Source organism: Octopus sinensis, unplaced genomic scaffold (assembly GCF_006345805.1).
Source record: "Octopus sinensis unplaced genomic scaffold, ASM634580v1 Contig10934, whole genome shotgun sequence".
NCBI classification, from domain to species: Eukaryota; Metazoa; Mollusca; class Cephalopoda; order Octopoda; family Octopodidae; genus Octopus; species Octopus sinensis.
This window is the reverse complement of record NW_021832230.1, coordinates 251,842-275,660: the sequence shown is the minus strand read 5'-3', so window position 1 is coordinate 275,660 and position 23,819 is coordinate 251,842. Positions and strand designations below refer to the sequence as shown.

At 31.0% G+C, this 23,819-nt stretch overlaps 3 protein-coding genes and 2 long non-coding RNA genes across 5 annotated transcripts; 3 read left to right on the top strand and 2 right to left on the bottom strand.

Annotated features, from left to right (window-relative positions):
• Positions 1 to 540: 540 nt before the first annotated feature.
• On the top strand, positions 541 to 1,354 carry LOC115228694 (ubiquitin carboxyl-terminal hydrolase 14-like; the record flags this gene model as incomplete). The annotated part of the gene is made up of 4 exons (XM_029799223.1): positions 541 to 686; positions 718 to 747; positions 940 to 1,110; positions 1,193 to 1,354. Coding segments are annotated over 4 exons (509 nt in total), but the record flags the coding sequence as incomplete, so codon positions are not given.
• A 9-nt stretch (positions 1,355 to 1,363) lies between these two features.
• LOC118761234 lies at positions 1,364 to 1,680 on the top strand. Its single transcript, XR_004997232.1, has 3 exons — positions 1,364 to 1,497; positions 1,529 to 1,588; positions 1,619 to 1,680. It is a non-coding gene; the product is annotated as an uncharacterized LOC118761234 (long non-coding RNA).
• A 10,193-nt stretch (positions 1,681 to 11,873) lies between these two features.
• Positions 11,874 to 13,816, top strand: LOC115228693 (protein tilB homolog). The gene is made up of 5 exons (XM_029799222.1): positions 11,874 to 11,970; positions 13,365 to 13,446; positions 13,477 to 13,536; positions 13,569 to 13,638; positions 13,676 to 13,816. Exons 1-5 carry the CDS (start codon positions 11,874 to 11,876, stop codon positions 13,814 to 13,816), a joined length of 450 nt encoding a protein of 149 aa, XP_029655082.1.
• Positions 13,817 to 16,209: 2,393 nt separating this feature from the next.
• On the bottom strand, positions 16,210 to 16,541 carry LOC118761233. Its single transcript, XR_004997231.1, has 3 exons — positions 16,509 to 16,541; positions 16,373 to 16,477; positions 16,210 to 16,341 (listed from the first exon to the last, which is right to left on the bottom strand). It is a non-coding gene; the product is annotated as an uncharacterized LOC118761233 (long non-coding RNA).
• Positions 16,542 to 16,901: 360 nt separating this feature from the next.
• On the bottom strand, positions 16,902 to 17,388 carry LOC115228692 (probable ATP-dependent RNA helicase DDX10). The gene is made up of 2 exons (XM_029799221.2): positions 17,295 to 17,388; positions 16,902 to 17,264 (listed from the first exon to the last, which is right to left on the bottom strand). Exons 1-2 carry the CDS (start codon positions 17,376 to 17,378, stop codon positions 16,902 to 16,904), a joined length of 447 nt encoding a protein of 148 aa, XP_029655081.2. The 5' UTR covers positions 17,379 to 17,388.
• Positions 17,389 to 23,819: the final 6,431 nt, after the last annotated feature.

Genomic DNA, 23,819 nt, shown 5'->3' with positions numbered 1-23,819 from the left:
TCGACTGTTGAGAAGTGTCGGAATCACCTGAACGTGTTAGTTAATGGTTAAGACGGTGATTTTGTTTGGCTTAAATAATAATAATAAATTAAATGGTCCAAATCAATTTTTATGGACACAAGTTTTCAGTCGTATTTTTTTTACTTTATTTTTAATTTAGTCAAGTCAAACAAAAAAGAGAAAAGATTAATCACAGAGTGGATGAACAGGAAATTTTCACGTAGTATCGCGAGCGATATCAATTGATAGAGCCAGCATTTTTTTACTCGGAATATATTACAAATTTTTTAACATTAATCCAGGTTTCATTTATTATTTAATTTGTTTAATAGAGTTATGTAATAAAATCGTGTAATTTATTATTATTCAAACAAAATGACATTTAATTAATATTTAAGTCATTGAGTTATTGCTCTCTTGTTGTACAGTATTATTTAATTTGTCTCTAAAGTATGATTATATTTTTTAACTCTAATACTTTATTCTAGATTCAAATCAAATGCCAATATATAAAGGTATTTTAACTTGTAACAATTTTAGTAAATGTAAAATGGGTATCACAAGTATTTAACAATATCACGCTTGACACCGATGAGCCCACAATAGTATTCAAAGCACAATTGATGACTTTGACCAATGTGTGTGTTGAACGACAGAAACTTATTATTAAAGGAAAACTTATTGAAGTAATCATTATTATTTTAAAAAACTTGATAGGATGATTGGGAGGATATCAAAGTTATAGATGTAAGCATTAAAAAGCATTTTGTGTCATCATAAGTAAGAAACCACTACTTATTTAAATATTTATAATTTTAACTAATTAGATGCTAATATTTGAAAATAATAACTATCTAAGAGTCGCTAATTACCTGGCTATTTTTTTCTTATGATTATTATAAAGAAAATATTTTTATTGAACTAAACTGTTGTATATAGGGGCAGACGATTATTTTGCTCGGACAGGCAGGAGATGTTGCCCCACTAAATCCGTGTACTGTTAATTCTAAAAGTGATTCTCCTGCCAAAATAGCGCCTCCATCAGAAGAAAAATCAGATTTCAGTGCGTCATATTTAGCATTCAACAAACTTAGAAATAGACATCATGAGGTAATTTTTCTCGCTATGGTTCCATAAGGTTATTCCCTTGGAAAATAATGACAATACGTGCTATCTTAACTCTGTTCTTCAGTGCCTATGGGCTATTCCAGAAATAATTGAAGCCCTCTCTTTCAATGTTGGAAAATTGCCAATGCTACCTCTAATTTACAAGGAAGTGTCGCTTTTTTGTGAAACCAAGCCTAAAGAATCAAATATTTATAATCAACTTTTAGAAAGTAATTTTGTGTTGTAATACTTTAAGTAATGAGGTATTTATTCATATGTACAACCAGCGGTGAGGCTGTTTTTATGTTAAAGTTATTCATTGCTGAATTACATCGATTGTTTCCTCGCTATGCTGAGAAGGACATGACGACCCAGCATTTTTTACAACATGTTTGCTTTTATTTGTTTTTTTATTGAAAAGGATGCAGCAGAGTTTTTAAATGACATGCTGACTGTTCTAAAGGATGGTTTAAAAATTGACGTACAAATTTTTTATCAAATAAAATTTTAGTGTCAAAAAATACAAGACAAGAACTTTATTCATATGTTCTTTGGAATTGAAATAGAATCAAAGTATTATTTTTATCAAGTTAAACAGAACCTCGAATGATGACGAGGAATTCATGTCTGAGGAGGTTGAATACCAACTCTCTTGTGGTATAACAAGGAATGTTGACCATCTAACAAAAGGAATTGAGATGGTGTCTACTGTCTAATTACAATTTTAGACATTGGAAAGCAATCTTCGTTTTTTCTCAGCTAAACATCAAGAAGAGAGAGATTATGTTCGAATAGTATTTTCTAGTTAGTACAATTATCTAGAGTCGTTTAAAACGTCTGCCAGCTTATTTAATAGTCCAGTTTAACCGATTTTATTATAAAGAAGACACTAAAACTAATGCAAAGATTCTGAAAAAAGTGGGTTTTCCTAAAATATTGGATCTCTACCCATTATGCACTCCTTATCTGCAAAGTCAAATGATCCCTTTTCGAACTAAAATTGAAAATTTTGACAAGAATTTTGTTTCTAAAGATGAATCCCCGTCAATTAAATTTAATTCAGACATGCATCAACCTTATTGGTTTGATGATGGTATAATCATTTGATAATTTTTATAGATTTTGGGTCAAATGCGTCGGGAATGTATCAATTGCGCTCTGTAGTGACTCACATGGGACGAACTTCCAATTCTGGCCATTATGTAGCCTGGATTAGACGAGAGAGTTATAGATTTGTGTTTATAATTAGACGATGTTTGGATCAAAGCGAATGATACGACACTATCAAATCATTGCTTTGATGACGTCGTTAAAACGTCGGGTGGTACTGGAGATTGGTATATTGCTTATATTCTCATTTATGGCCCGCGATTTGTGCCCATTTAGTATAATTCTGAATTATTTTGTTGGGAGTTTCTTATTAAAATATTTCTAGTTAATGCTTTTATTAGAAAAAATGAAAGGGAAGAATCATTTATTTGCAAAGAGGACTGCTTGGCTGTTCCTACGTAGAATTGAAATCTAAATTGTTTCCGTTTTCAAATGGAGAATTGTAAATCTGTAGATTTTTTAGTTCTACTATACGAATATCTCTTTTTTATCTATGGTTTTGGAATCCTCTGGGAGTTGGTAGTTCTTTGTCTTGTCGAGATTAAATATAAGGATAAGAAAATGCCTGGGCAGTGAAGCAATGATGTGGACCTTTTATGGTGTATTAGTTTTATAATAGTGATTTCCTTAAAATTGACTTCTCTTATTTTGTCTTTTTTTATAATAAGCACATCTTTAAAAATCTTCTAAGAAATATTTTTGTAACAAACATAAACTTATCAAAATCTAAATTTTTACAGGAAATTGATTTTTTTAATACAGTTAAAAGCATGTTTTTTCTTATGTTTTTTCTGAATAGTACTGGCTTAGTTCAGCCTATGGATTTTCATTATAAAATCTTTTAAACGTATTTTAACAAACATAAACTTATTTATTCTATAGATTTAGTTGAACATAAAAACTATTCTGTTTATAAATATTACAAGATACTTACTCTAAAAAACCACAATTTTCGTGAAAACTGCAATTGAAAATAAATTGCTCGAAGATATTAAAAACAAACATGAAGCTTTGGTAGATTTCTCTAATCAGATGTTATAAAGAAAGTGTATTTAATGTAAAAAAACAGATGGGAATCGAATTTTATTTCCAGAAACGTTTGTAATGAGATAAAATTTATTTTGATTTTAGTCTCAAATAGGCCAAAAATTTTCGAAGAACCAAAAATTCCAAATTCAGGATATTATGCCCAATCCAAAAGAGCTTTCCGTGGAAGACCTAGAGCAACTTTACCTACCGCGTTAAACGAAGACTTGACAGAAGTAAACAAAAGACTGAAAAGTGGGGACGATCTTGATTCATTACGGACTATAGCAAAGAACAGGGGGCTTGGAAACGGATGTGTGTGAGGATACTATGGCACAAGGAAAACTTAATTAAATTTATGATTTTCCGTTAGTGCTATATAATAATTTCTAATTTTACTCTTAAAAAAGATTTGGAATATAACGTACGTATATTTCTAATTTAACGCAAACACTTGATTTCCGATTTCTATTTTGAGGAAGCATTTAAAATAAACTAACTAAAATAGAAATCTTTGTGAGAAGAAATCTATGTGCTTTGAAATTAAAAAGTTTGCTATATCGGAACTTTCTAAGAATTATTTTAATATATAAAATAATTTTGCTTTTTTAAAATCTCTTTAATAAATTAGTAGATTCTTTTAATTATTGCTGCTTTGTTGTGTAATTGTTTACAATGTCAAGCTACACTGATATGCACGATACAGAAGATGAAAGAACAGTAAATGCGTAATAATATAATATGCTTAGTTAGCTGTATTAGAGCAAGAAATAGAAGATTTAAAGAAGCTCCTTTCTGATAAGAAATCGGAAGCAAGTGCACTAAGAGAACGTCTAAACTTACCAACCCTCGGTCTAATCAAAACTGATCTAAAAGACCAATTACAGACCATCAAGGATTCAACATTGTAATGAACTTAATCCTATTTTCTAGATATGCTAAAACAAACAAAACTATCAATCAGATTCAAAGTTCAATATCCAACTCTGAAACAGTCAAAAAAATACAGTCAAATCCAATGTGAAATATCCACTCGTTATTAAATAGGGTCTCGACTGCTTACGACTATATTGGCAGTATAGGAAAATCCGTGAGTGAATACACGTTATCCTTATTATATTAAAGTAAACATAGATCTACGGTCATTGACAACGCAAAGGATGTCGTTGGACTTTCTAGTAATAAAAATGAACTAGAGATATTTAATTTTTTGTTTGGAATTTTAACTAACTTTATCTTTATTGTATTCAAATAGAATAATAAAATTCTAAGAAATTATATTCTGGATTTCGCTTCTGTATTCTACTCTAAACTGGAACCTACGGGGATCTTTTTAAGGAATGGCAGAAAAGCCGACTGGATGGCGCCCTGTTCGTTTAAAAGGGGAAAGTACCTGACTTGGAACGTCTCGTGCCTGGTCGATATTTTATTATTATTCTTAAAAATATTTTCGTAGTTTGAATAATCCGCTTTATTTTTGTTGTATTTGGCTGAATGACTTTGGGATGAAAGGGACTGAACTCAATGATTTTTTGTTGTTATAATCAACAGTTAATGTCTCATGTTTTGCAAGTGTAGATAAATTAGTTGGTTAGTCAGTTTCTCCAAACTGCTCGACATGCAGGAAGCCAGCGGCTATTACGCGACGCACAGTCTGGCCGGTCGCTCCAAGAGATCCCGAAGCGGTGCTCATGTTAGCAAAATTTCCGCTGGTCCAGGACAAGAAAACAAGTGGTGGAAGGAGATCAGGTAGAGGTTGCACACCTGGCAGGGCCTTTTGTCTGGTTTTTTATTATGAAATCGCGTCCAAGGCAGGGGTGATGTCCGCAGCGAAATCTTGTGAAAGTCACACGTTTCTTTCTTGGCAGCTAAATTATAATTTGATATGAAGTGTTTAAATAATATATTGATTTTCGGATAAGTCTTTGCTCCAAGATGATTTTTCTATCCTAAGAAACTTTCTGTAATTAATATAATTAAAAAAATATTTGTCACAGGCTTGAAGGGACCTACCCTAATTAGCCGAAGTGCACCCTGCCAACATTATTGACGTTGCGTTGCCTCGGACGATAGCAACAGAGATCAACTGGAGAAGCCACCGGGTCTCACGTGTGTCGGGGCTTTTTAATGTGGCTAAGCTTTCAAGCTTCTCTAGGAAGTGAAATCGGATAGAAGGCGAATCAGTCTCGCAGCGCCTCATTCTAATTGTGTTTAAACTTATAATTGATAAATCGATGATTTTTTTAATCGTAAACTAAATTTTCATTTCCAGACATTATACTCGTTAGTTATTGCCTGTAATCAAATCTTTTGTTGATATTCAAATTAGAGTAATTAAAAGTATATGTTAATGCGATTAATCTGGTATTGATTATAATACGACGAGAGCCTAACAAATCAAAATTATTACAATTTTAAGAGTTAGCTAGAGATTGATAAACGTATAAATCATGGCGAACTAATTATAATGAAATTGATAAGTAATGATTATCATTTTTATTTATTTATTTATAAAGACCAAACCGGGCAAAGCAGTTAATTATAGTTATTCCCGTGATCGCCGATCCAAACGAGGGAGATCCTTCTGAAAGGTTCGATCCTGCCCCCATGATCGCCTGAGACGACGATTGTCCCAGGGTCTGAGAGCTAGAAGTCCTCTTTCGGTAGCATTAAGAGCCTCCTGAGCGTTGCCATGTCCGATTGGAATTCCACTGACATTGTGACCCATAACGCCACGCTAAGACCGAAGATAAGAGATCCCCATTTCAACTGTGTCGTGCCAGAGTACTCGTTGCCTCACGGGCAGGGGAACGATAACGAAATTAGCCAATGATGAATTTTTAAATATAAAATGAAAAAATTGAAACTCAGGATTACTTTTGTATTTGCTGTAAAATAAAATTTCAAGATTAATTAATTTTAATCTGTAAACCTCTCTGAATTATTGACAAATTAATTGATTTTTTAAGGATAAATAAATGGGAAAATCAATTTGACGACATCAACTAACAGCCGTCTATTAGTCAATTGACACTTTTCTCAAAAAACTGAATAAAAGAATTTAATAATAATAAACTCGTTTGATTTAAAAAAATAGAATTGATAAAAATCCTTATATTATTAACCTTGTTTGAAATATATTTATTTTTAATAATTTTTATTTATTAATTTATATTATATTTTATTTAAAATTTGTATTCAATTTTATTTTATGTTTGTTCGTTGCCAAACTTTCACCTTGTATATTCTTTATTAAATTGAAAATTACAACATAAAACTCTAAAATTACATTTATTAGGTGAATGAATCATAAATCTAATTGGAACGAACGTCAGCACTTAATCATCAATGAACTCATGGCTAAAATTCCTTCCACCGATGATTTGGATCAGCCAGAAGATCTCTGGAGAGTCTTTTGAAAAAACTGAAAGATGATGATGACATTTTGAATAATTTTTACAACGCCATCATCAGTAATGGGACAAAATCTAATGGCTGTGTCCCCATTCCACGAACACTCGACGGGAGACTCCAAGTTTATTATTTCGCAGACTCATTTTAGGTTAACGGAAAGAAAGGCTTTCCCCATATAATGTTCGCAAAGATATTCCGCTGGCCTGATCTACAAAGAGGTGAACTCAGACATAAAATTCATTGCAATTACCCATTTGACCTCAAACTCGACAACATATGTGTGAATCCCTATCATTATGATCGTATTACTTCTATTTATGGCTTCAGTGGTAGTTTGCACGTGTTCTATTGTTAGTTAACCCTGCAATTAGTCATCCTGAAGTATCAAAAAAGAGGTCTTTGGATGAGGCTGTTAGATTGAATAAGGAGTTTTATCTACAACCTCAACCACCTCCTTTCAATCCACGACAAAGCTACAATTCTAATGAAATGGCATATTATAGTCAGCCTTACTCCGAACTCAAATCCTACATCCCTAAATCTTGGAAACATCAGTCAAATCCTCTGTTTGGCGATTTGTACGATATTTATCATCAGATCAGGGATTCATGTTAGACAAGACTTATATGTTTTAGACAAAAAGTCATGGTGTCGAGTCTACTATTACGAGTATGACACTCATTTTGGAGATTATTACGACGCTGAATTTGAATCCCAAATCTTTACCGTCGACGGATACGCAAATTGTGCTCGTCCTTGGCGATTTTCTATTGGTAAGATTATGAATGACAGGCGATCTTCCAGTTCGATCAAGTCACGGTATTTTAACATGTCTTTATAAAGTTCAGTAAGTTTGTGGGAAGTGGTTTTGAGGTTCAGAGGAATCAATTTGATACCATGAATCTTGGATCTCGTGCGACTATCCCAATGTTTTTGAAAGGGGAGCTTATGGAGTCGAGGAATGACATTTTTAAGTTGTTTCCAAAAACATGGATTGAGGTAAATAAACTGGTTTTTCATAGTGGGTAGATTTTTAACTTAAGAAGGTTGTTCGATATTATTCTTGATGAACTCTTCAGTTGCAAAAGTTTGTATTTCTAATTAATGACGATAGGCGAAGATATTCAAAATATTCATTCATTAAAGAGAGAAATGTGCGAGGTGAAAGTTAGCTTTAATAAAGGATGGGGAGGCGATTACCTACGAAAGTATATTACCGAGTCGCCTTGTTGGGTTGAGGTGAATTGTTTCTTTTTAATTTTAAGCTCGTTATAATGGTTGGAATCGAATTGCAAGACTATATTAAAAAATATTTTTCGGACCCAAGGATTTTATCTATGCACGCACGCGATATACAGCAAAGCTACATGAATTTATTTAATTTCTAGCTGTGTTAATATTAATTTTTATTGTGTTTTTATTTTTTATTCTACTACTTCTTTCTAATGTTTTATTCGCGATCGTTGATAAAACCACACTAAATTGTGAATTCTCAAACTTTGTATAAATTTATACTGTTTTTATAGTTCACTAATATTGTAGTATTCTATACGTTTTTTGATATTCTTTTTAAAATTGTAACTTTTTGTTTCGCCATTCCTGGACACCTTGGCAACTCAAGTAAAAGTGTACAAAAATCTGATTAGGCCTCTTAGAAACGACCACAATGCTTGTTTATTTTTTTACTGCAATTTCATGTTACTAATTGCGTTTGATAATAATTTCTTTTTGATCTGTGCAAGAATTGGGAAACGTAAAACAATTCTATATTAAATGATGTTACTCAAAAAAATAATTTTATTATTTTAAGCTAAGTGGGTATCTGTAAGTTCAAAGTCGATTCTCTGGTAGTAATTTTTATTATTTTATCTAGGATAAGCGGGTTGAAATGCCAATAAAAAAATACTAAGTGATCCCAGAATTGTAGGGAGAGTGTCAAAAACTTTTCATTAGTTTTAAAATTTTGAGATTTAATTTATCGATTCGTTAATAAATAATTTTAGAGGCATAAACACTAAATAAAGAAATGTAAAATTCTAATAAAGAGACAACTCTGTCGGCAAAAGTATTGACTTACAATAAAAATCATTATTTTTTTGCTTTTCAAAATTATTTTCAAATACTTTTCTATAAACAGCAAGGATAATATTTACTTGTCTCATTGGATACTTTGTTTTTTGTCTCTACTTAAGTTGGCTACATTTCAAAGAAATCATTCTCGTTGATATACACTATTGAAATAACTCTAGGTCTTCATCTCATATTCTGTTTTTTAAAGTAGCTGTCTTTTATTATATTATAATCAATTTCCAGTTACTTGTAATATAATGAGTCCGCTTCATGGGCTAGAAATTTGTCAAACCATAATCGTAGTTTGTTTTATGTCACTTCTATAAGCTTTTGTCATATATAACATTTGATTGATATGTTCATATCTTTCAATTATAATAAAAATTTTAAATTCTTTATTTTGTAAAGTTGATTTTTTTGTTAAAAATTTCAATTTTCAAAATGGTCAAAATAAGAGTTTACGTATATGACGTCCCAGACTAGACAATTTCCTCTTTGAAAGGGAAAGGTTATCATCTTGTCGGGTCTCAATTTTAATCCAATTTAAATTCAAAAAGAAAAGGTCATTGGATCAGTTTGGTTATTTGCGGATAGCCAGGGCATAACCTCTTACTATAACCACGAAAATTATTTGACAGTCCCAAAAAAACATAAAGTTAATTAAGACTCCCTTGTACTGTGTTCCTTAAGATTATCTCAGTTGATCTCTCCCAAAGAAATCCAATTTAAATTAAAATTATTAGTTTTAATTAATTCTTAGTTTATATTATTTATAGAAAAATGAATAACATAATGTATGATAATGAGCTCACCTGATGATTTGCTTGATTATATGAAATTGATTTATCCTTCTCAAACTAACGATTACTTCAATTTTTACATAGATAATACAAATCACCGTTTAAGTTATACACGGGCTGATAATTGTGTTGTTTATGATTTTCCATTAAATATATATTTCATTCTCATTCCTTCAGAAGAATTAAGTTTCATTATAATGTAAATTTTTTGTTTTATTATCAAATTAGAAATAACAAAACTCAATGGACCCTTGGATGCATTGATAGTCCAAGAATGCGCAGAGTTCTCGTTAAACTATGCAATTTTAGAATGAAGGTTGCTAATCGCTCAGGCCATAACATTTTAGTTATTCGGAACTGAAACCACAAAGACCACATTGAATAAAAACATAACTGACATAATTTTTTAAAGGATTTTCTTTCTGAAGAACTCCTGAATTGCATTAAGATTAATTTGAAATGGCCGATTCGCACTGATTTATCAATTGAAGAAACCACATTTGATAACGAATCAAGTCCCACTAATACCAAAGAAAATAACCAGAGATCTTCCAGAATATCAAATTTATTCAAAAGTCAGAGAAGAATCGACAAAGTTTGTATAAACAAGAATGTTTTCTTAGAAAAATAGCTACGAACTGCATAGTATTTGGGTTAATCTACTCGAGAAATTGACCGATGTTGTAATTTTTAGCGACTTTGAAATCAAATTTTCCATAAGACGTGGCGTTCCTTCGGAATATCGAGGCTTACTCTGGAAAAGGTTAATTGGTTGTTTAAAAAGATAGATTAGTACATCTTAGATTAGATATCTGGGACCGAGGGATTTCTCACATGTGTTATGTGGGGTTTTGCAAAGAAATTGAAAGTGGAAAATATAATTCAGTGGCTTTTAAGGATGTAATGCCAAATTTTAATTATTTATCAAGATTGAAAAAGATATCTATCGAACTAAACTTAATGAAAGCACTGTCGGGACTCCTCTTAATCATTCATCGCTTAGAAAAGTTCTCTATGTATTTTCGCTGTATAAAAAGTCAGATGGTTACTGTCAGGTAAACTAAGTATAATTTAAACCAGGGAGTAAATTTCATTGTTGCTTTCTTATTAAAATTTTTATGTGAGGAAGATGTGTTCTTTACTCTGGTATTACTTGTGGATAAAATCCTCCCTCAAAACTATTTTGGAAACAAACTTGAGAATATTGTGGCAAATCAGGTAGTGACAATGATCTATGAATGTTAAATGCAGAAAATCTTGGGAGAGATTTTTGCCAGTAGATGTTCTAATTTAGAAAAACATTTTAAAAAATTTGATGTCTCAATCGACGAATTTTCAACAGGATGGTTTCTTACATTATTCACTGGATTTTTTTCTACTGATATTCTGTCACATATCTGGGACTGCCTTCTTTTTGAAGGAGAGAAGGCATGTTCTTAAAAAATTTAATTCGCAGATTATATTCCGATTTGCAATTGCCTTTTTAAAGTATAATGAAGAAAGCCTTCTTTCACTTAATTCGTCAATTGAGATTCGACTCGCTCTCCAAGAATTGGGAAACCGACACTATGATTTTAATAAACTTAATTCTGTAATTATATTTTTTTTGAAATTTAGATAGCATTTGAATGGCTTGCTACATTTCCGAATAATCGTATTTTAAGCAGGAGGAGCTATTTTTTGTCATTTGACAATTCATGATTAATTATTTATTCTTTAAATTATAATTTAATTTTGCATGCATATAAATATTTTGAATTTTTATTGTTATTTATTTTTTAATAAATCTTAAATTTAATTTTTTGTTGAAAGCATTTTTGTCTAACCACTTCGTTGTTCACCTTGCTACGAACAATAAGATAGTCTACTTTTGATAGATAAATCTTGCGAACAGACTGTTGAGTCACTAATCAACGTCCGCTTCTACGAACTTGGTTAAAAGCAATGGAACGGGTCCGAACTCAAAATTTCCAAAAATGCAACAAAACAAAATAATTGAGAAAATATTCGTCTCCTTCAAAATTTTGGAAGACCTTAAAAAGAAAAATATCAACAGCTTCTTGCTTGTTTGGTGTCAGCTACAAGTGGAGGGAATGTACCATGGCTTGGTGCAATACCTTGTCAAAACCTCTGGAGTTTTTTAAACGACGATTCATTGAAAATTGGAATCGGACAAAGGCTAGGACTAGACGTTTGTCAGAAGAACGGATGCCAATACGGGAAGACAGTTGATGGGAAGGAGAAGCGCTTACAGAGAAGCGCTGGAAGACGACCACGCCACGCTGCTCTGAACGTGTGATCTTCAGAGCTCTGAAATCTACAGGCTTCCCAGCACAACATGAACGAATGGGTCTCGATCTAGGAGGTGGAAAGAGAGTTGATGAACCGTTTTCCCTTTCACATCTGGAAGATCCTTGGTCTGGGATGAAACTTGTGTTGATACGTATTCAAGCACGAGCCTCCTTAAATCGGTTCAGGCACTTGGAGCAGCTGTTTCGATCGCGGAAAACTTAAAAATCAAGAAATATTCCTTGCTTGGGGACTGCCAACGATTTACCTCCTTTTGCGGTCGAGTTATTGTCCAATGACTGCTGAGTTCTTGCAGAAACTCGGAGGAATGCTTGCCAGAAAGGAGAGGGATCAACGAGAAAGATAATGGCTAGGAAAAAGGATTTTAATAGCCATACTCCAAGAAAACTCGTTTTCGATCTTGGCAGCAGGCTTTCTCAACTACCTTTTGGTATTTAACTACAACTAATTTTTCACCAAAAAATTAATAATCTTTCCAAAAAAAATACATAAGAATACTTTATATAAAAATCAAAAAAAATTTATTATTATTTCTTGGCGACAATAAATGCGAAGTTTTGTTTTTTATTGGCAACGTTTTAAGTTACCGAGGAATTGATCCGAAAACGCGCGGAACACAATGAAAAAGAAATATATACTTTGGAAGAAATTTCGCTTCATCAATTTGATATAGAAAAGTAAAAATACTATTAATTTATATAGAATTGAAAATATCGATAGGTGGTGTAAAAAACTAAAAATATTATATTTACAGAATAACTTGATATCAAAAATTGGTTTTAACATAAACATTACTTTTAGAAAATGTTGCAAGATTAAAAAATCTCGAATATTTAAATTTAGCTTTAAATAACATTGAAAAAATTGAAAATCTAGAAGGTATTTATAAAAAAATATATAGGTTGTGAATCTCTTGTTAAACTTGATCTTACTATTAATTTTGTCGGAGAACTCACAAGTATAAAAATCTTACAAGATCTCGAACATTTTGAAGAATTGTAATATTTTATGAACACGATTTAAGATATTTAATGGGCAACCCATGCACAGATTATGAAGGTTATAAAAGTTATGTGATATCAACTTTAAGGAGATTAAAAGTATATTCAATAATATCTGATTGGACAGACACTTGATGGTGTTCAAATTGAAAAATCTGAACGCATTAAAGCAATTCAGGTGTTTCATAAAATTGAATAATAGGACAATGAAGAAATTTCAAAACTTATAAACAAACAACAAAATATATATTTTCAAAAAAGAGTATAATTTAATTACATTTTTAGAATTTGCAAAAAGAGAAAGAGAAAAGGTAAAAAAAATCTAGAGTCTAATTTAAATAGTAAATCTGATTGCAAAGAAGTGAGGCCATTTATAAATTCAGAGTAATTTATAATAACAAATATTTTTAGAAGTAATGAAGAAAAAGAAGAATATACACCGGAATCTCGAATTCGAATTCATCAACAAATTCAAAAAGATAAAGAAAAAGCAAATGGTAATGTACATTGAATATCTGTGATTAAGATTTAGAACATAAAATAAAGGAAAAACGACCCCGCTCATATTTTATGCCTGACGGTCGACCTATGAACATAAACGAATCCAAGTAAACAAATTGTATCCATATTATTTTAAGAATTGACTTTAAACTGACAGATGATGACAACTGTTTTATCCTTGATATGAAATTATACAAGTAATATTTTTAATGACTAATCGAACAAAAAGGTATCTGGATAGTTCATTAATTAATGTGGACATCCAGCCAAAATATGTCCGTGTTTTAATTAAAGGAAAGGTTTTTTATGATATTGTATTCTTATATTTTTGAATAGGTATTTCAGCTTTCTTTGGGAATGGAAATTTCTCAAACTCGATCAACATGTCAGCGTTCAAAAACATCCGGGTATCTTAGTATAACTATGCCCAAAGTAATTTTCAATTCTGAATATTTCGTAAGTGCGAAAATATCATAACTAAAAGTTCAAGAGAAAACAATAACAAGTTGAATAATATCACAAAGTAAGAATTTAGTTTTAAAAAAATATTTAAATTAAAGTATTAACTATGAAAATAGAAAAATTGAGCCAAAAAATATCACGACATACAAATCTCAATCTGTTTCATTGAATGACATTGTTAGCATAACGTCGCATTCAACTCCAAACACCAAAAAAGTTGAAAAAAACGATTATAACGACAATTCTGAACCACCTCCACTTGAATAACATTTAATAATTTTTGAAAATGTTTAATAAAATAAGAATTTGTTGATTTTAATTAGGTTTTAAAATATGTACTAATTTCTTATATTTTTGAAAGCTAAGTTTATTTTTGCAAATCGGGAGAATAAGTTGAATTATTTTTCCATAAAAATTTTGAACCTTATTAAGATTTTAAATAAACTGTAAATCCATAATTCTATTAAGTTTATCGATAAAAACACAATCAACCCACTTGAGTCTATTTAAAATTCGATTTTAATCACCTGCTAAATCTAATAAGATGAATCTAAGTGTCTAAATGATTTTATGCAACTGAATGATTGACAGTAATGTATTTTAAACTGCTTTAATGAAATGAGTGAAAACAATCAATGTACTAAACATTAAAGGATAACTTTTTAAAAATAAACACTTAAGTATCGTACAATCGTATATATTAATTAAGAATACGATAAGTCTATCTTGAGTTCAATGTTTCTACTTCTCATTTCAATATACAAATTAATTTTATGTAGAAAAATTCATAATATTGACTGGGATAAAATGATCAACAGGTAAATGAATATATATTTTTTAAAGATCTGAGTTAATAGTCACGCACGAAGACGCAGTACAAATAACTTGCAAAAATAACTTTTCTTCTATATTTTATGTTTGTATTTTTTATAATTTATATATAATGAAGATTGGGAATTGCCTCCAAAATAGATGCTTGAATAAAGAATTTAACAGATCTATAGTTTCTCTTTTAGCCAATTGCTCCAGAGATTCACGAGCACTAATTTATATTCTATCTAAATCTCCGATTATAGAATTACCAAACTTTGAATGCCAAAAAATATATCTTTTTGCAAGTATTTATTTTTTAATTATCCAAAAAGGTTTCAATAACAATCTTTATGAAAAATACATTAAATTACTGATTTTAAAAATTAAATGTTCAAAAGTAATCAGATTGTCAAAAAAGAATGAAAAATTTACAAAATTGTTATTTATTAATATATTTTGTTTAATAGTAAATTTAATTTTAAAATAAATATTATTATAATTTTTATAATGTACCTTTTGAAAATGCTGACTTTTAAATTTCAATGAGAAAATTTTAAAAATTATTTGTGCCTTTCTAGTTTTTCAAATCTTATGTAATCTTTCAAAACATGGTGACAATACAGTTCCGAGAATCCTTTTGATACAAAATGAAAAATCAAAATAGATTACAAAATTGATTACAAAAACAAACAAAAAAGTAATAAAAATATCTTTAACAAATGCTATAAAAGTTTTGAAGCAATCGATTCAATCTCAGTGAGTGGCTGCTGTGCCAGATAATTGAGCGTACGCTTCTTAGACTTTTTCTTAGATTTATTCTTGTTGACAACGCGAACTAGATCCTCGACGTCGGCATCTTCCATTCGCCGTTTGGCCTCATTTAGATTATACGTGTCGATAGACTTGTCACCAGTTTTCCTCTTCTATGCGACTGACACTACCAACAATACCTGTGATTTAAATTCAACCACTTTATTCTCTTCAACTGGATTAGAATGATCAATAGTTTCTTTTATCGTAAACAAATTTTCAGAATTATCTATTGAAGCGTCATGTTTGTTCTGTAAGTTAATTTTAGAAAGAAATCGAAGTCTGGGAGTAATGTTAAGACCCATTGACCTTTAAGATAAATAATAAAATTACAAAGAAAAATCGCCTAGTTCTATTTTTGAAACGTCAAAAAGTACTTTATCCGTTGCATAGAAAACGGACTTGATATAGGCAACAACTGCTTTTTTAGCCATTTCCTTAAGAACAGAGCTCTGAGCACAAAATGACTGGACTTTTCCAGGGAACTGACGATCCAATAAATTTTCATTGACTCTACCAAATTGCTCGGATTGTTACTACTTTGTCTCCTCCAATGGAACTCGCTCGTCACATAGCCTGGTTACAAATCCACTTTTCTCCTCTGATGGGGTGAGAATCAAAAGAGAGTGTCCAATCTTTCCATACCTGGCAGTTCTCCCAACTCGATGAATATAAGATTCCACGGAATCTGGACAGTCAAGTTGAAACACCCAATCCACACCCGGAAAATCTACAATTTTAAAATATAATCATTCACCGAGTCCACGTGCAGCTAAATCAGTGGCAAACAAAGTGCAGTTTTTTGTGTCAAATTCGTTAAATACTTTAATCCGCTGCGGCTGTTTCATCATTCCATGAATACACAAAAGTGGAGACCCCAGTCGAAGAGAACGAAAGAGATCGTGGAAAAACTTAACCTACTAAATTAAACCCTTCAAATAACAATACTTGTTTGCAGGTGGCAAAGAATACAAGTATTTTAGATTTTGGATGCTTTCGAAGAAAAGACCAAAGAAGTGTTATTTTGTCCCCGATTGGGCAGACCAAATAATTCTATTTTGTAATTCCAAAAATGTTATTTCACTTGTTTTAGTTCGTTTGGAGTAGAATAACGAGAAAATTCATGAACAGAAATATATAATGGATCCTTTAGACTCAACCTCGCCAAATCTTTGACCGATCTGTTAAGGTAATAAATAAAAACGACTTTGTTTGTGTGGCGGAAAATAAAAGTGTTTGTCTTTTGATAGGTAGATTATTTATAATGGCATTGAGAGAGGCACTGAAGCCGAGATCAAGAATACGGTCAGCCTCATCCAAGACTTTAATAAACATTTCTCCATATACCCAATAATTTGACAAAATCGCTGACAAAATGAGCTGTTTCTTCTTCATGTGTTGTAACAGTCTTCCTGGAGTGGCAATGACAATGTTGATCCGCCCAAGAGCGCACTCATCTTTCTGTGCATTAAATTAATCAAAAAACAATTTTTCCGCCAATTAAAAGACCGATAGAGAATATATGCTCCGAATTTATCTTCTCTAGAACTCGGTATATTTGGAGGGCCAATTCCCGAGTAGGAGTGATCACCAATGCAATGGTCCCATCATAAGGACTCACTTTTCTCACAAACAAGTGCTCAAGAATAGGTATGAGGAAGGCCAATGTCTTTCCTGATCCAGTTTTAGCAGCAGCCAAAATGTCATTTCCTCTTAAAGCTGGAATTATAGCCTCCCTTTGTATCTCCGTCACTGTCGTATAACCTGCTGATTCAAGACCTTTGAGGGTTTTAGAAGATATAGGAATGTTTGAAAAATGTTGTATATTTCCAGTGGTAATCTATGTCTCTATTCATGAATAAGAAATTACCTGTGAATACTGGGACTTTAATTTAGATATTTCCTTGGTTATTTGAGCGTTGTATTCATTTTTTTTCTTATTTTTTCTCAACATAACAAAAACACACGTGGAAACAACTAAACAAAAAATATTATGTATTTATTAACACTATCTAAAAATTAACATTACTTATAAATTACAATTTTTAATAATTTATCTAAAAACTGTGAACATCAACTCATTAGAGTGGCTGACGGACAACCGGCTCGTGGTAAACGCGGCGAAGTCCGCCACGTCCCTCTTTATTTCCGACAAAAGATTGGAAAGAACTTCAGTCGACTTAAAGCTGAATGACATGTCCGTACCATTCTACAGGAGTCAGACGGTCCTAGGGGTAACCCTCGACATGCACCTCTGTTTCTCCCCACATGCAGACAACCTCCTTCGCAAATGCGAAAAAAAATTGAACATCCTACGAACTCTATCCGGAATATGGAAAAACGGGTCGCACCCGGTACTGGCGAATATCTACCGCCAGTACTTCGAACCCTGTATTGCCTACACCTGTGGAATATGGGGTCCGCGGTTATCGTGGTCCGACAGGAGGCGAATTGAGGAGGCCCAACAAAGGGCCCTCAGATTAACCGATCGTTGGTCGCATGATAGCCAACGCCCCGGTCCAGCTTCTCTGGAAGACCTCATCAAGCTGAACCTCGGCCCGTCTGCGAATGCTCCGTCAAAAACCGCCTGCCGCCCGGTGCGATCTTGTGTGGGCTCGTGGAAAGATCACCGAGCGAAGATGAGGTCCTTGGTCGAGTGCATCAGGATCACATGACTTTTGGTCTTGGCGGTTAAATAAAATAAATAAATTAAATAAATTCTGTAAAGCTTAGTAAATGAAATTTTGTAATTAAAGAAAATCTTTTTCAACAAAATTTCTTGATTAAAAAATCATATAAAAAATTAGAAAAATCAAATAATTAAAACTTGTTTTTTGAAAATTGCCATATGTTTTTTTCGACATTTTCTCAAAGTTTATATACCTTACTCTACTACTGGCACATTTCAATATTTTATTATTAGCACAATTTATGTCACAAAATAGTATTTACTACTCCGAATATTTAAACTAATTGATTAAGGTGCCATTAATACTATTTAGGGTTAAAGTTTGTTTTACCAAAAGCAAAAGTGGTACTAACCAAAAGAAAAGTGGATCTTACCAAACGCAAAGTGGTACTTATCAAAAGCAAAATGAGTCTTACCAAAAGTAAAGAGGAAAAATAAAATTATTTAGTAACCCGTGTCATCATTATTTAACACTGATGAGGCCAACCCCTGAATTTTAGCAATTCCCGTGTTGCATAAAGATAGTGTTTATACATAATGAGTTAAAATAATTTCTTCTAACTTTTGATGTTGAAACTCCATACTTGACAAAGGTTCTTGTCTCACACCATACAAAATATTTTTTATGTCTGTTGCGATGTGTCTTTTTATATCAGCTTTGAATACTAACTGAATATTCTTAATTGGGTTAAGCATAAGACTATAGGGACCCAATCTTAAAATTTATTTTCGATGAATTCCTTATCTCTGAAAGTTTCTTCAATTCCTGAATCGCATGGAGCATTGTCTACTATTAGCATAATTGGGAAATTGCAAGCTTCCTGGCTTTTCGTAGACAAATTCTCACTCATTTGTGGGCAGATTCTTTATTAAAGAATCCTCGTTTCAATTCATAATTCAACAATCCCAAAAAGCCGACATCATAAATAAAATGTACATTGGCACCTTGAGAACTTGTTGCAGCTACATTATCCCTTGTTTTTTTCGAACGATTTTTTTGCATGTTTAGATTTGTTTCATTCATAAATAATACCTAAATTTTCTCCGATTGATATTTCAATAATAAAATAATAATTTTTTTATTTAATTTACTATTGCCTTTCTCTGGTTCATACTTGATATCTTTCAAAGAATAACAGGAACCGTCCAAATGGACTCGAATGGTTTTTTAACACATTTAAGCTAAGATTAGAATTTAAAGGAATTTTCAAGGTCTAAAAAGTAATCCTAGAGATAATTTCAAGCTGTTTAACACAATAATTTTTATGTTGATCAAGAAATATTTTTGCTTTTGCTAAACACGTTTTTCCTTGTTTTTTAATCAACGATAAGTAGTAGTTTTCGAAACATCAAAAAATTTCGCAAGTTCCCTTCACTCACCATCTCCCCCATAGTTTAGATAACAAGATTTCTTTTAATTCCAGCATCAAACTTTTTTATTTGCGCAGACATGCAGATCTAGAGGTTTTTACTTAGTCACATTTGCAATTGATCTAGACAGTTTTGAACCAACATTATTTTTGTCCCACTTTTTAAAATACCCCTTGCTTTTGGTAAGACCCACTTTAAACCTTAAATAGTTTAGTAGTGCAAAACCTGTTAGTTCTGTTTTATTTTTTAATCGGAAAATCGGTTTTGTTATCCCAAAAAACTGTTTTGAAAAAAATTCAATAAAAAATCCAAGATCATTAATAAAAAATATGTCTCATTGAAAGTTTATACTATTCCTAAATTGATCAAAATATGGAAAAAATATTAAAATTCAATTTTAGTATAATCAATTTAACTGACCAAAGACAAATCTAAATTTTGAAGGATCGTCAATAATCCCATGTTTTTTTGAAATGATAAAATATTTATTATTCCAATTGGGTTTTGACTCAGTAGTATTGCCTTTCACGCATAACATTGATAAAGCATCAGAAAGTTTTGTAATTGGCCCAAAGCAATTTGTCCCGACATGGCAATCAACGGATCTCCCAAAAAAATCAAAACTAGAAATTACAATTGTCTTTAATTTTTTGTCAATTTGTATTTTGCTTATAAATTTTTGTAGATAAATAGATAAAATGCAAATAATAAATGCAGATACAGTAAGAAGTAAAATAACTTTTGGCATTGATTTCTTTGATTTGTATAAAATTAAAACAATTACTGTGTAAAATCCAATGTAATAGTTTTTTAAGAATATGCAAAATTGCAAACTTTTTGATTGTGGTAAATGATAGATTCTTTTAAAATTTTCAAGTTTATTTTCATTTTTTAAAACATTGACAAATTTATAGTTTGCATGTATGTTATATTCGCATAATGGTCTGATTAATTTCGCCATTTTCTTTGTTTTAAACCAGAGGTTTCCAAGCTTTTTTTTACGCGCCTCCCTTAGAGAAAAAGTACAATCTTGCGCCTCCCTTATATTCCATAATATAATACAATTATTATTTTATCAAAAACAATTTTTTAAAACAAAAAGTTAATGAGATAATTTTTTTTCCATCTTGGCGCAAAGTTTTTCAATCTTGGTGTCATCGCAGAGAGTGCTACTCTTAGCTCATTAGTCACTACTAAACGAGTTCGATATTTAGATTTAATTGCAGCTAGTGCAGAAAATCCAGTTTCGCATAAATATGAAGTAGCAAATGGCAACAAAACTTTCATTGCTTTATTCGACAAAATTTCATATTCCGTTGTTACATTTAACCAAAAAGAAATTAGCGGTTCTCTCTCAAATTTTTGTTTCAATAATGTATCGCATGACAATTCTATCAATTTTTCTTTTTCAAAAGTTGTCAATGCAAATTGATTATCTTCTTCATCAATAAATGGATTCTGTATCCATTCGAACATTTTACAGTCGAGATCTTTAAAATAGTGAGCAAAATGCTTCAACAAACAATCCAATGTTCAGCAAATATGTCTTTGTTTGCTTCAATGTCACTATGGCGCAAAAGGTGTTTAAAAGTGGAAACATGTCATAGATATTTTTTTGTATATTTGATTTCCATAATACCAATTTTTTCATAAATGCTTTTATTTTGTGTGAATCCTAACAATAAGTAGATGGAAAGTATTTTCTTGTCTTTGGAGTGGTATTGATTATATTCCAATCATTTTGATTTTTTTGACCATCGTCAAAATCTTTATTATCGTGAATTTCTTTTGCAACCACTCAAGAATTTATCCATGTGTTAAAATTATTTAATTGTCTAATAAATTAAATAAATTTTTGAAAAAATATAATTTTTAAATTAATAACTCTTATTATCGGAATATAGTCACGTTTTTTACATAGATATAATTTTCTAAAAAATGTTTCTGAAATACTTTTCGCGCCTCCCTTGACACGAGTCAACGCCTCCCTAGGGAGGCGCGCCTCCCCATTTGGAAACCTCTGTTTTAAACAACAAATTCATGTGATACATGTCATTATAATTCAAATTTTAATTTTATTCAATAAATTTAAAAATAGGAATTTATAAAAAGTAGTTTTAATTGAATCTTTACAGGAATTGGTTCAAAGTATTCGTGATTTTATGTTGAATTTTAAAAATTTTTATTGAACAAATTTTTAGAAAATCTTTAAACTAAATCTTATTTTAATTGACAATAACAAAGTTTCCAAAAATTTTACCATATTAAAAGTTCTAGTTATGGTTCGGCGAAGAAAACAACAATTTAAGATCTGAAGCTATTTTCAATACAAAATTAAACTTTATTTTAACACACTATTGAAATAAATGCAATCGATTTAATTTTGTATAAAAAACTATTGATCATCTCTCAACAAGATGTATGAGAATGATTAACCGTGACTAATCTATACGTCATAACTAAGTTTTTAAATGCAACAAGTTCACCTATGTTTGAAATTTTTAATCAATCTGAAAAGACTATGAATCCACTTTATTCAATTATCAATTGATACTGAAATCTATACAGGTACAAACATACAATATAACAAGTCAGACATATTTTTAATAAATAAAAAAATAATATAACTCTTATTACAGCAGAGATGCATCTCGGGGATATTTTAACCATGTCGAAATTGATAAAACTCTACAGGTATGATTTGATTGATGATGAATTGGCACTTATGCACAACAACAAAAATATCTACGTCAATGATCACAATAACATATAGTGGGATAGTAAACAAGCTTTAAAAAGACTATCTGCGATCATGTGAAATGAATATATTTATTAATTTGTATTATTAATGAAAAAAGTATTATTTTATTTAATTTTAAACTAAAGTTTCGTAAAAAGTCTCTGCATTCTTTAGTAAGGAAAAATTATTTTTCTGTGGAAAACGGTTTGTTAAGTATTCTAGTTCTTCGATATTCATTGTATTCGGTTTCCGAGTTCTAGAAACCCTGAAAATATAAATTCATTTCATCATACGTGTAATAAATTGTGGAAACTAAAAATATATTAACTCAATCAAACCCTTATTCGCCGAGTGATTTTTGCGATAATAAAGGAAAATTCCGCCGAATAAAAAGCAGATAAGAATAAGTGTTGCAAAAGTAATCAATAAAATATTCATGAGGGAAAGTTTTTGTACAAAATCTATCAAATTTGAATTTATTAAACATGCTTACTAAATTCTAATGCAACCAGAATTGTACGATTTACTTCTGAAAATCCGTCTGATACAATGCAAGTTAGAGGTTTTTTTTGTTTGTTAAAAATTGATGAATTGTCGAAGTTTGAAACAAAAAAGAAGCTGCTCATATTTTTATCTAATAATATTAAGTAGTCGGAATGATTTTTGTCCTGATGTATCAACTTTCCGTCATATAACCAAGTTATTGTCATTTCTCGAATTGGATCGACAAATCCTTGACATGTAATTCCATGAAGATTTAACGGATTCATTATAGTAAGGTTAGAATGTGGTATCATTATTGAAGGTTTTTCTATAATCTTGAGATAGACTGTTTTCGCAGCTTTTGCAAAATCGTTGTAAATTAGACATCGAATGCTCATAGACCGAAGTGCATTAGTAATATTCAAGGTCGAGTTATCTTTAGACAACGTCGATTTAACATCAAACAAATCCGGAACTAAATATATTTATTAAAAGAAAATACTGTATTCAACAGAATCAAAATACCACTTTACCACTGTTTGTGGGTAGCCTGATTCTGATAAGCATTTAAATGTCACTTCATCTCCTTTTGAAACATTCATCGATACCAAAGTATTTGAGATGGATGGTGGTTCTAAAAGTTTTTAAAAAATTTTACCAAAAATTGAAATGTTAATATCATGTTTTAAAAGATTGAGAAATTGTTCATTATAGAATGGAATACAGGATATTGTCCGTGTTGGTCGTTTTGTTTCGGCGTTTACATACATATTATTCATTCCTACAACTGTTCCTTCTTCATAATAATAAATTTTGTCTTGCCACCTAAAATTAATATTCCATGTCAAACCCTCCCAAAAACACACATGGTTGAATTCTTTCCGATTCTCCATATTTTATTTTTATATGTTGTCCTCTAGGGAAAATAGGTTTCAAAGGAAGAATAGCGTCTTTATTTTATTAAAAGTAATTATACCTTTATCAAAATTCTTGAAATAAAATTTTTTGTTTTCATTTTTGCCTTGGCAAATATATGCACATTCCAAATCTTCTTTTACAAAGTGTTTAATATGCAATTTGTTGTTCTCAACGATCAGTCTATCTTTTATTGC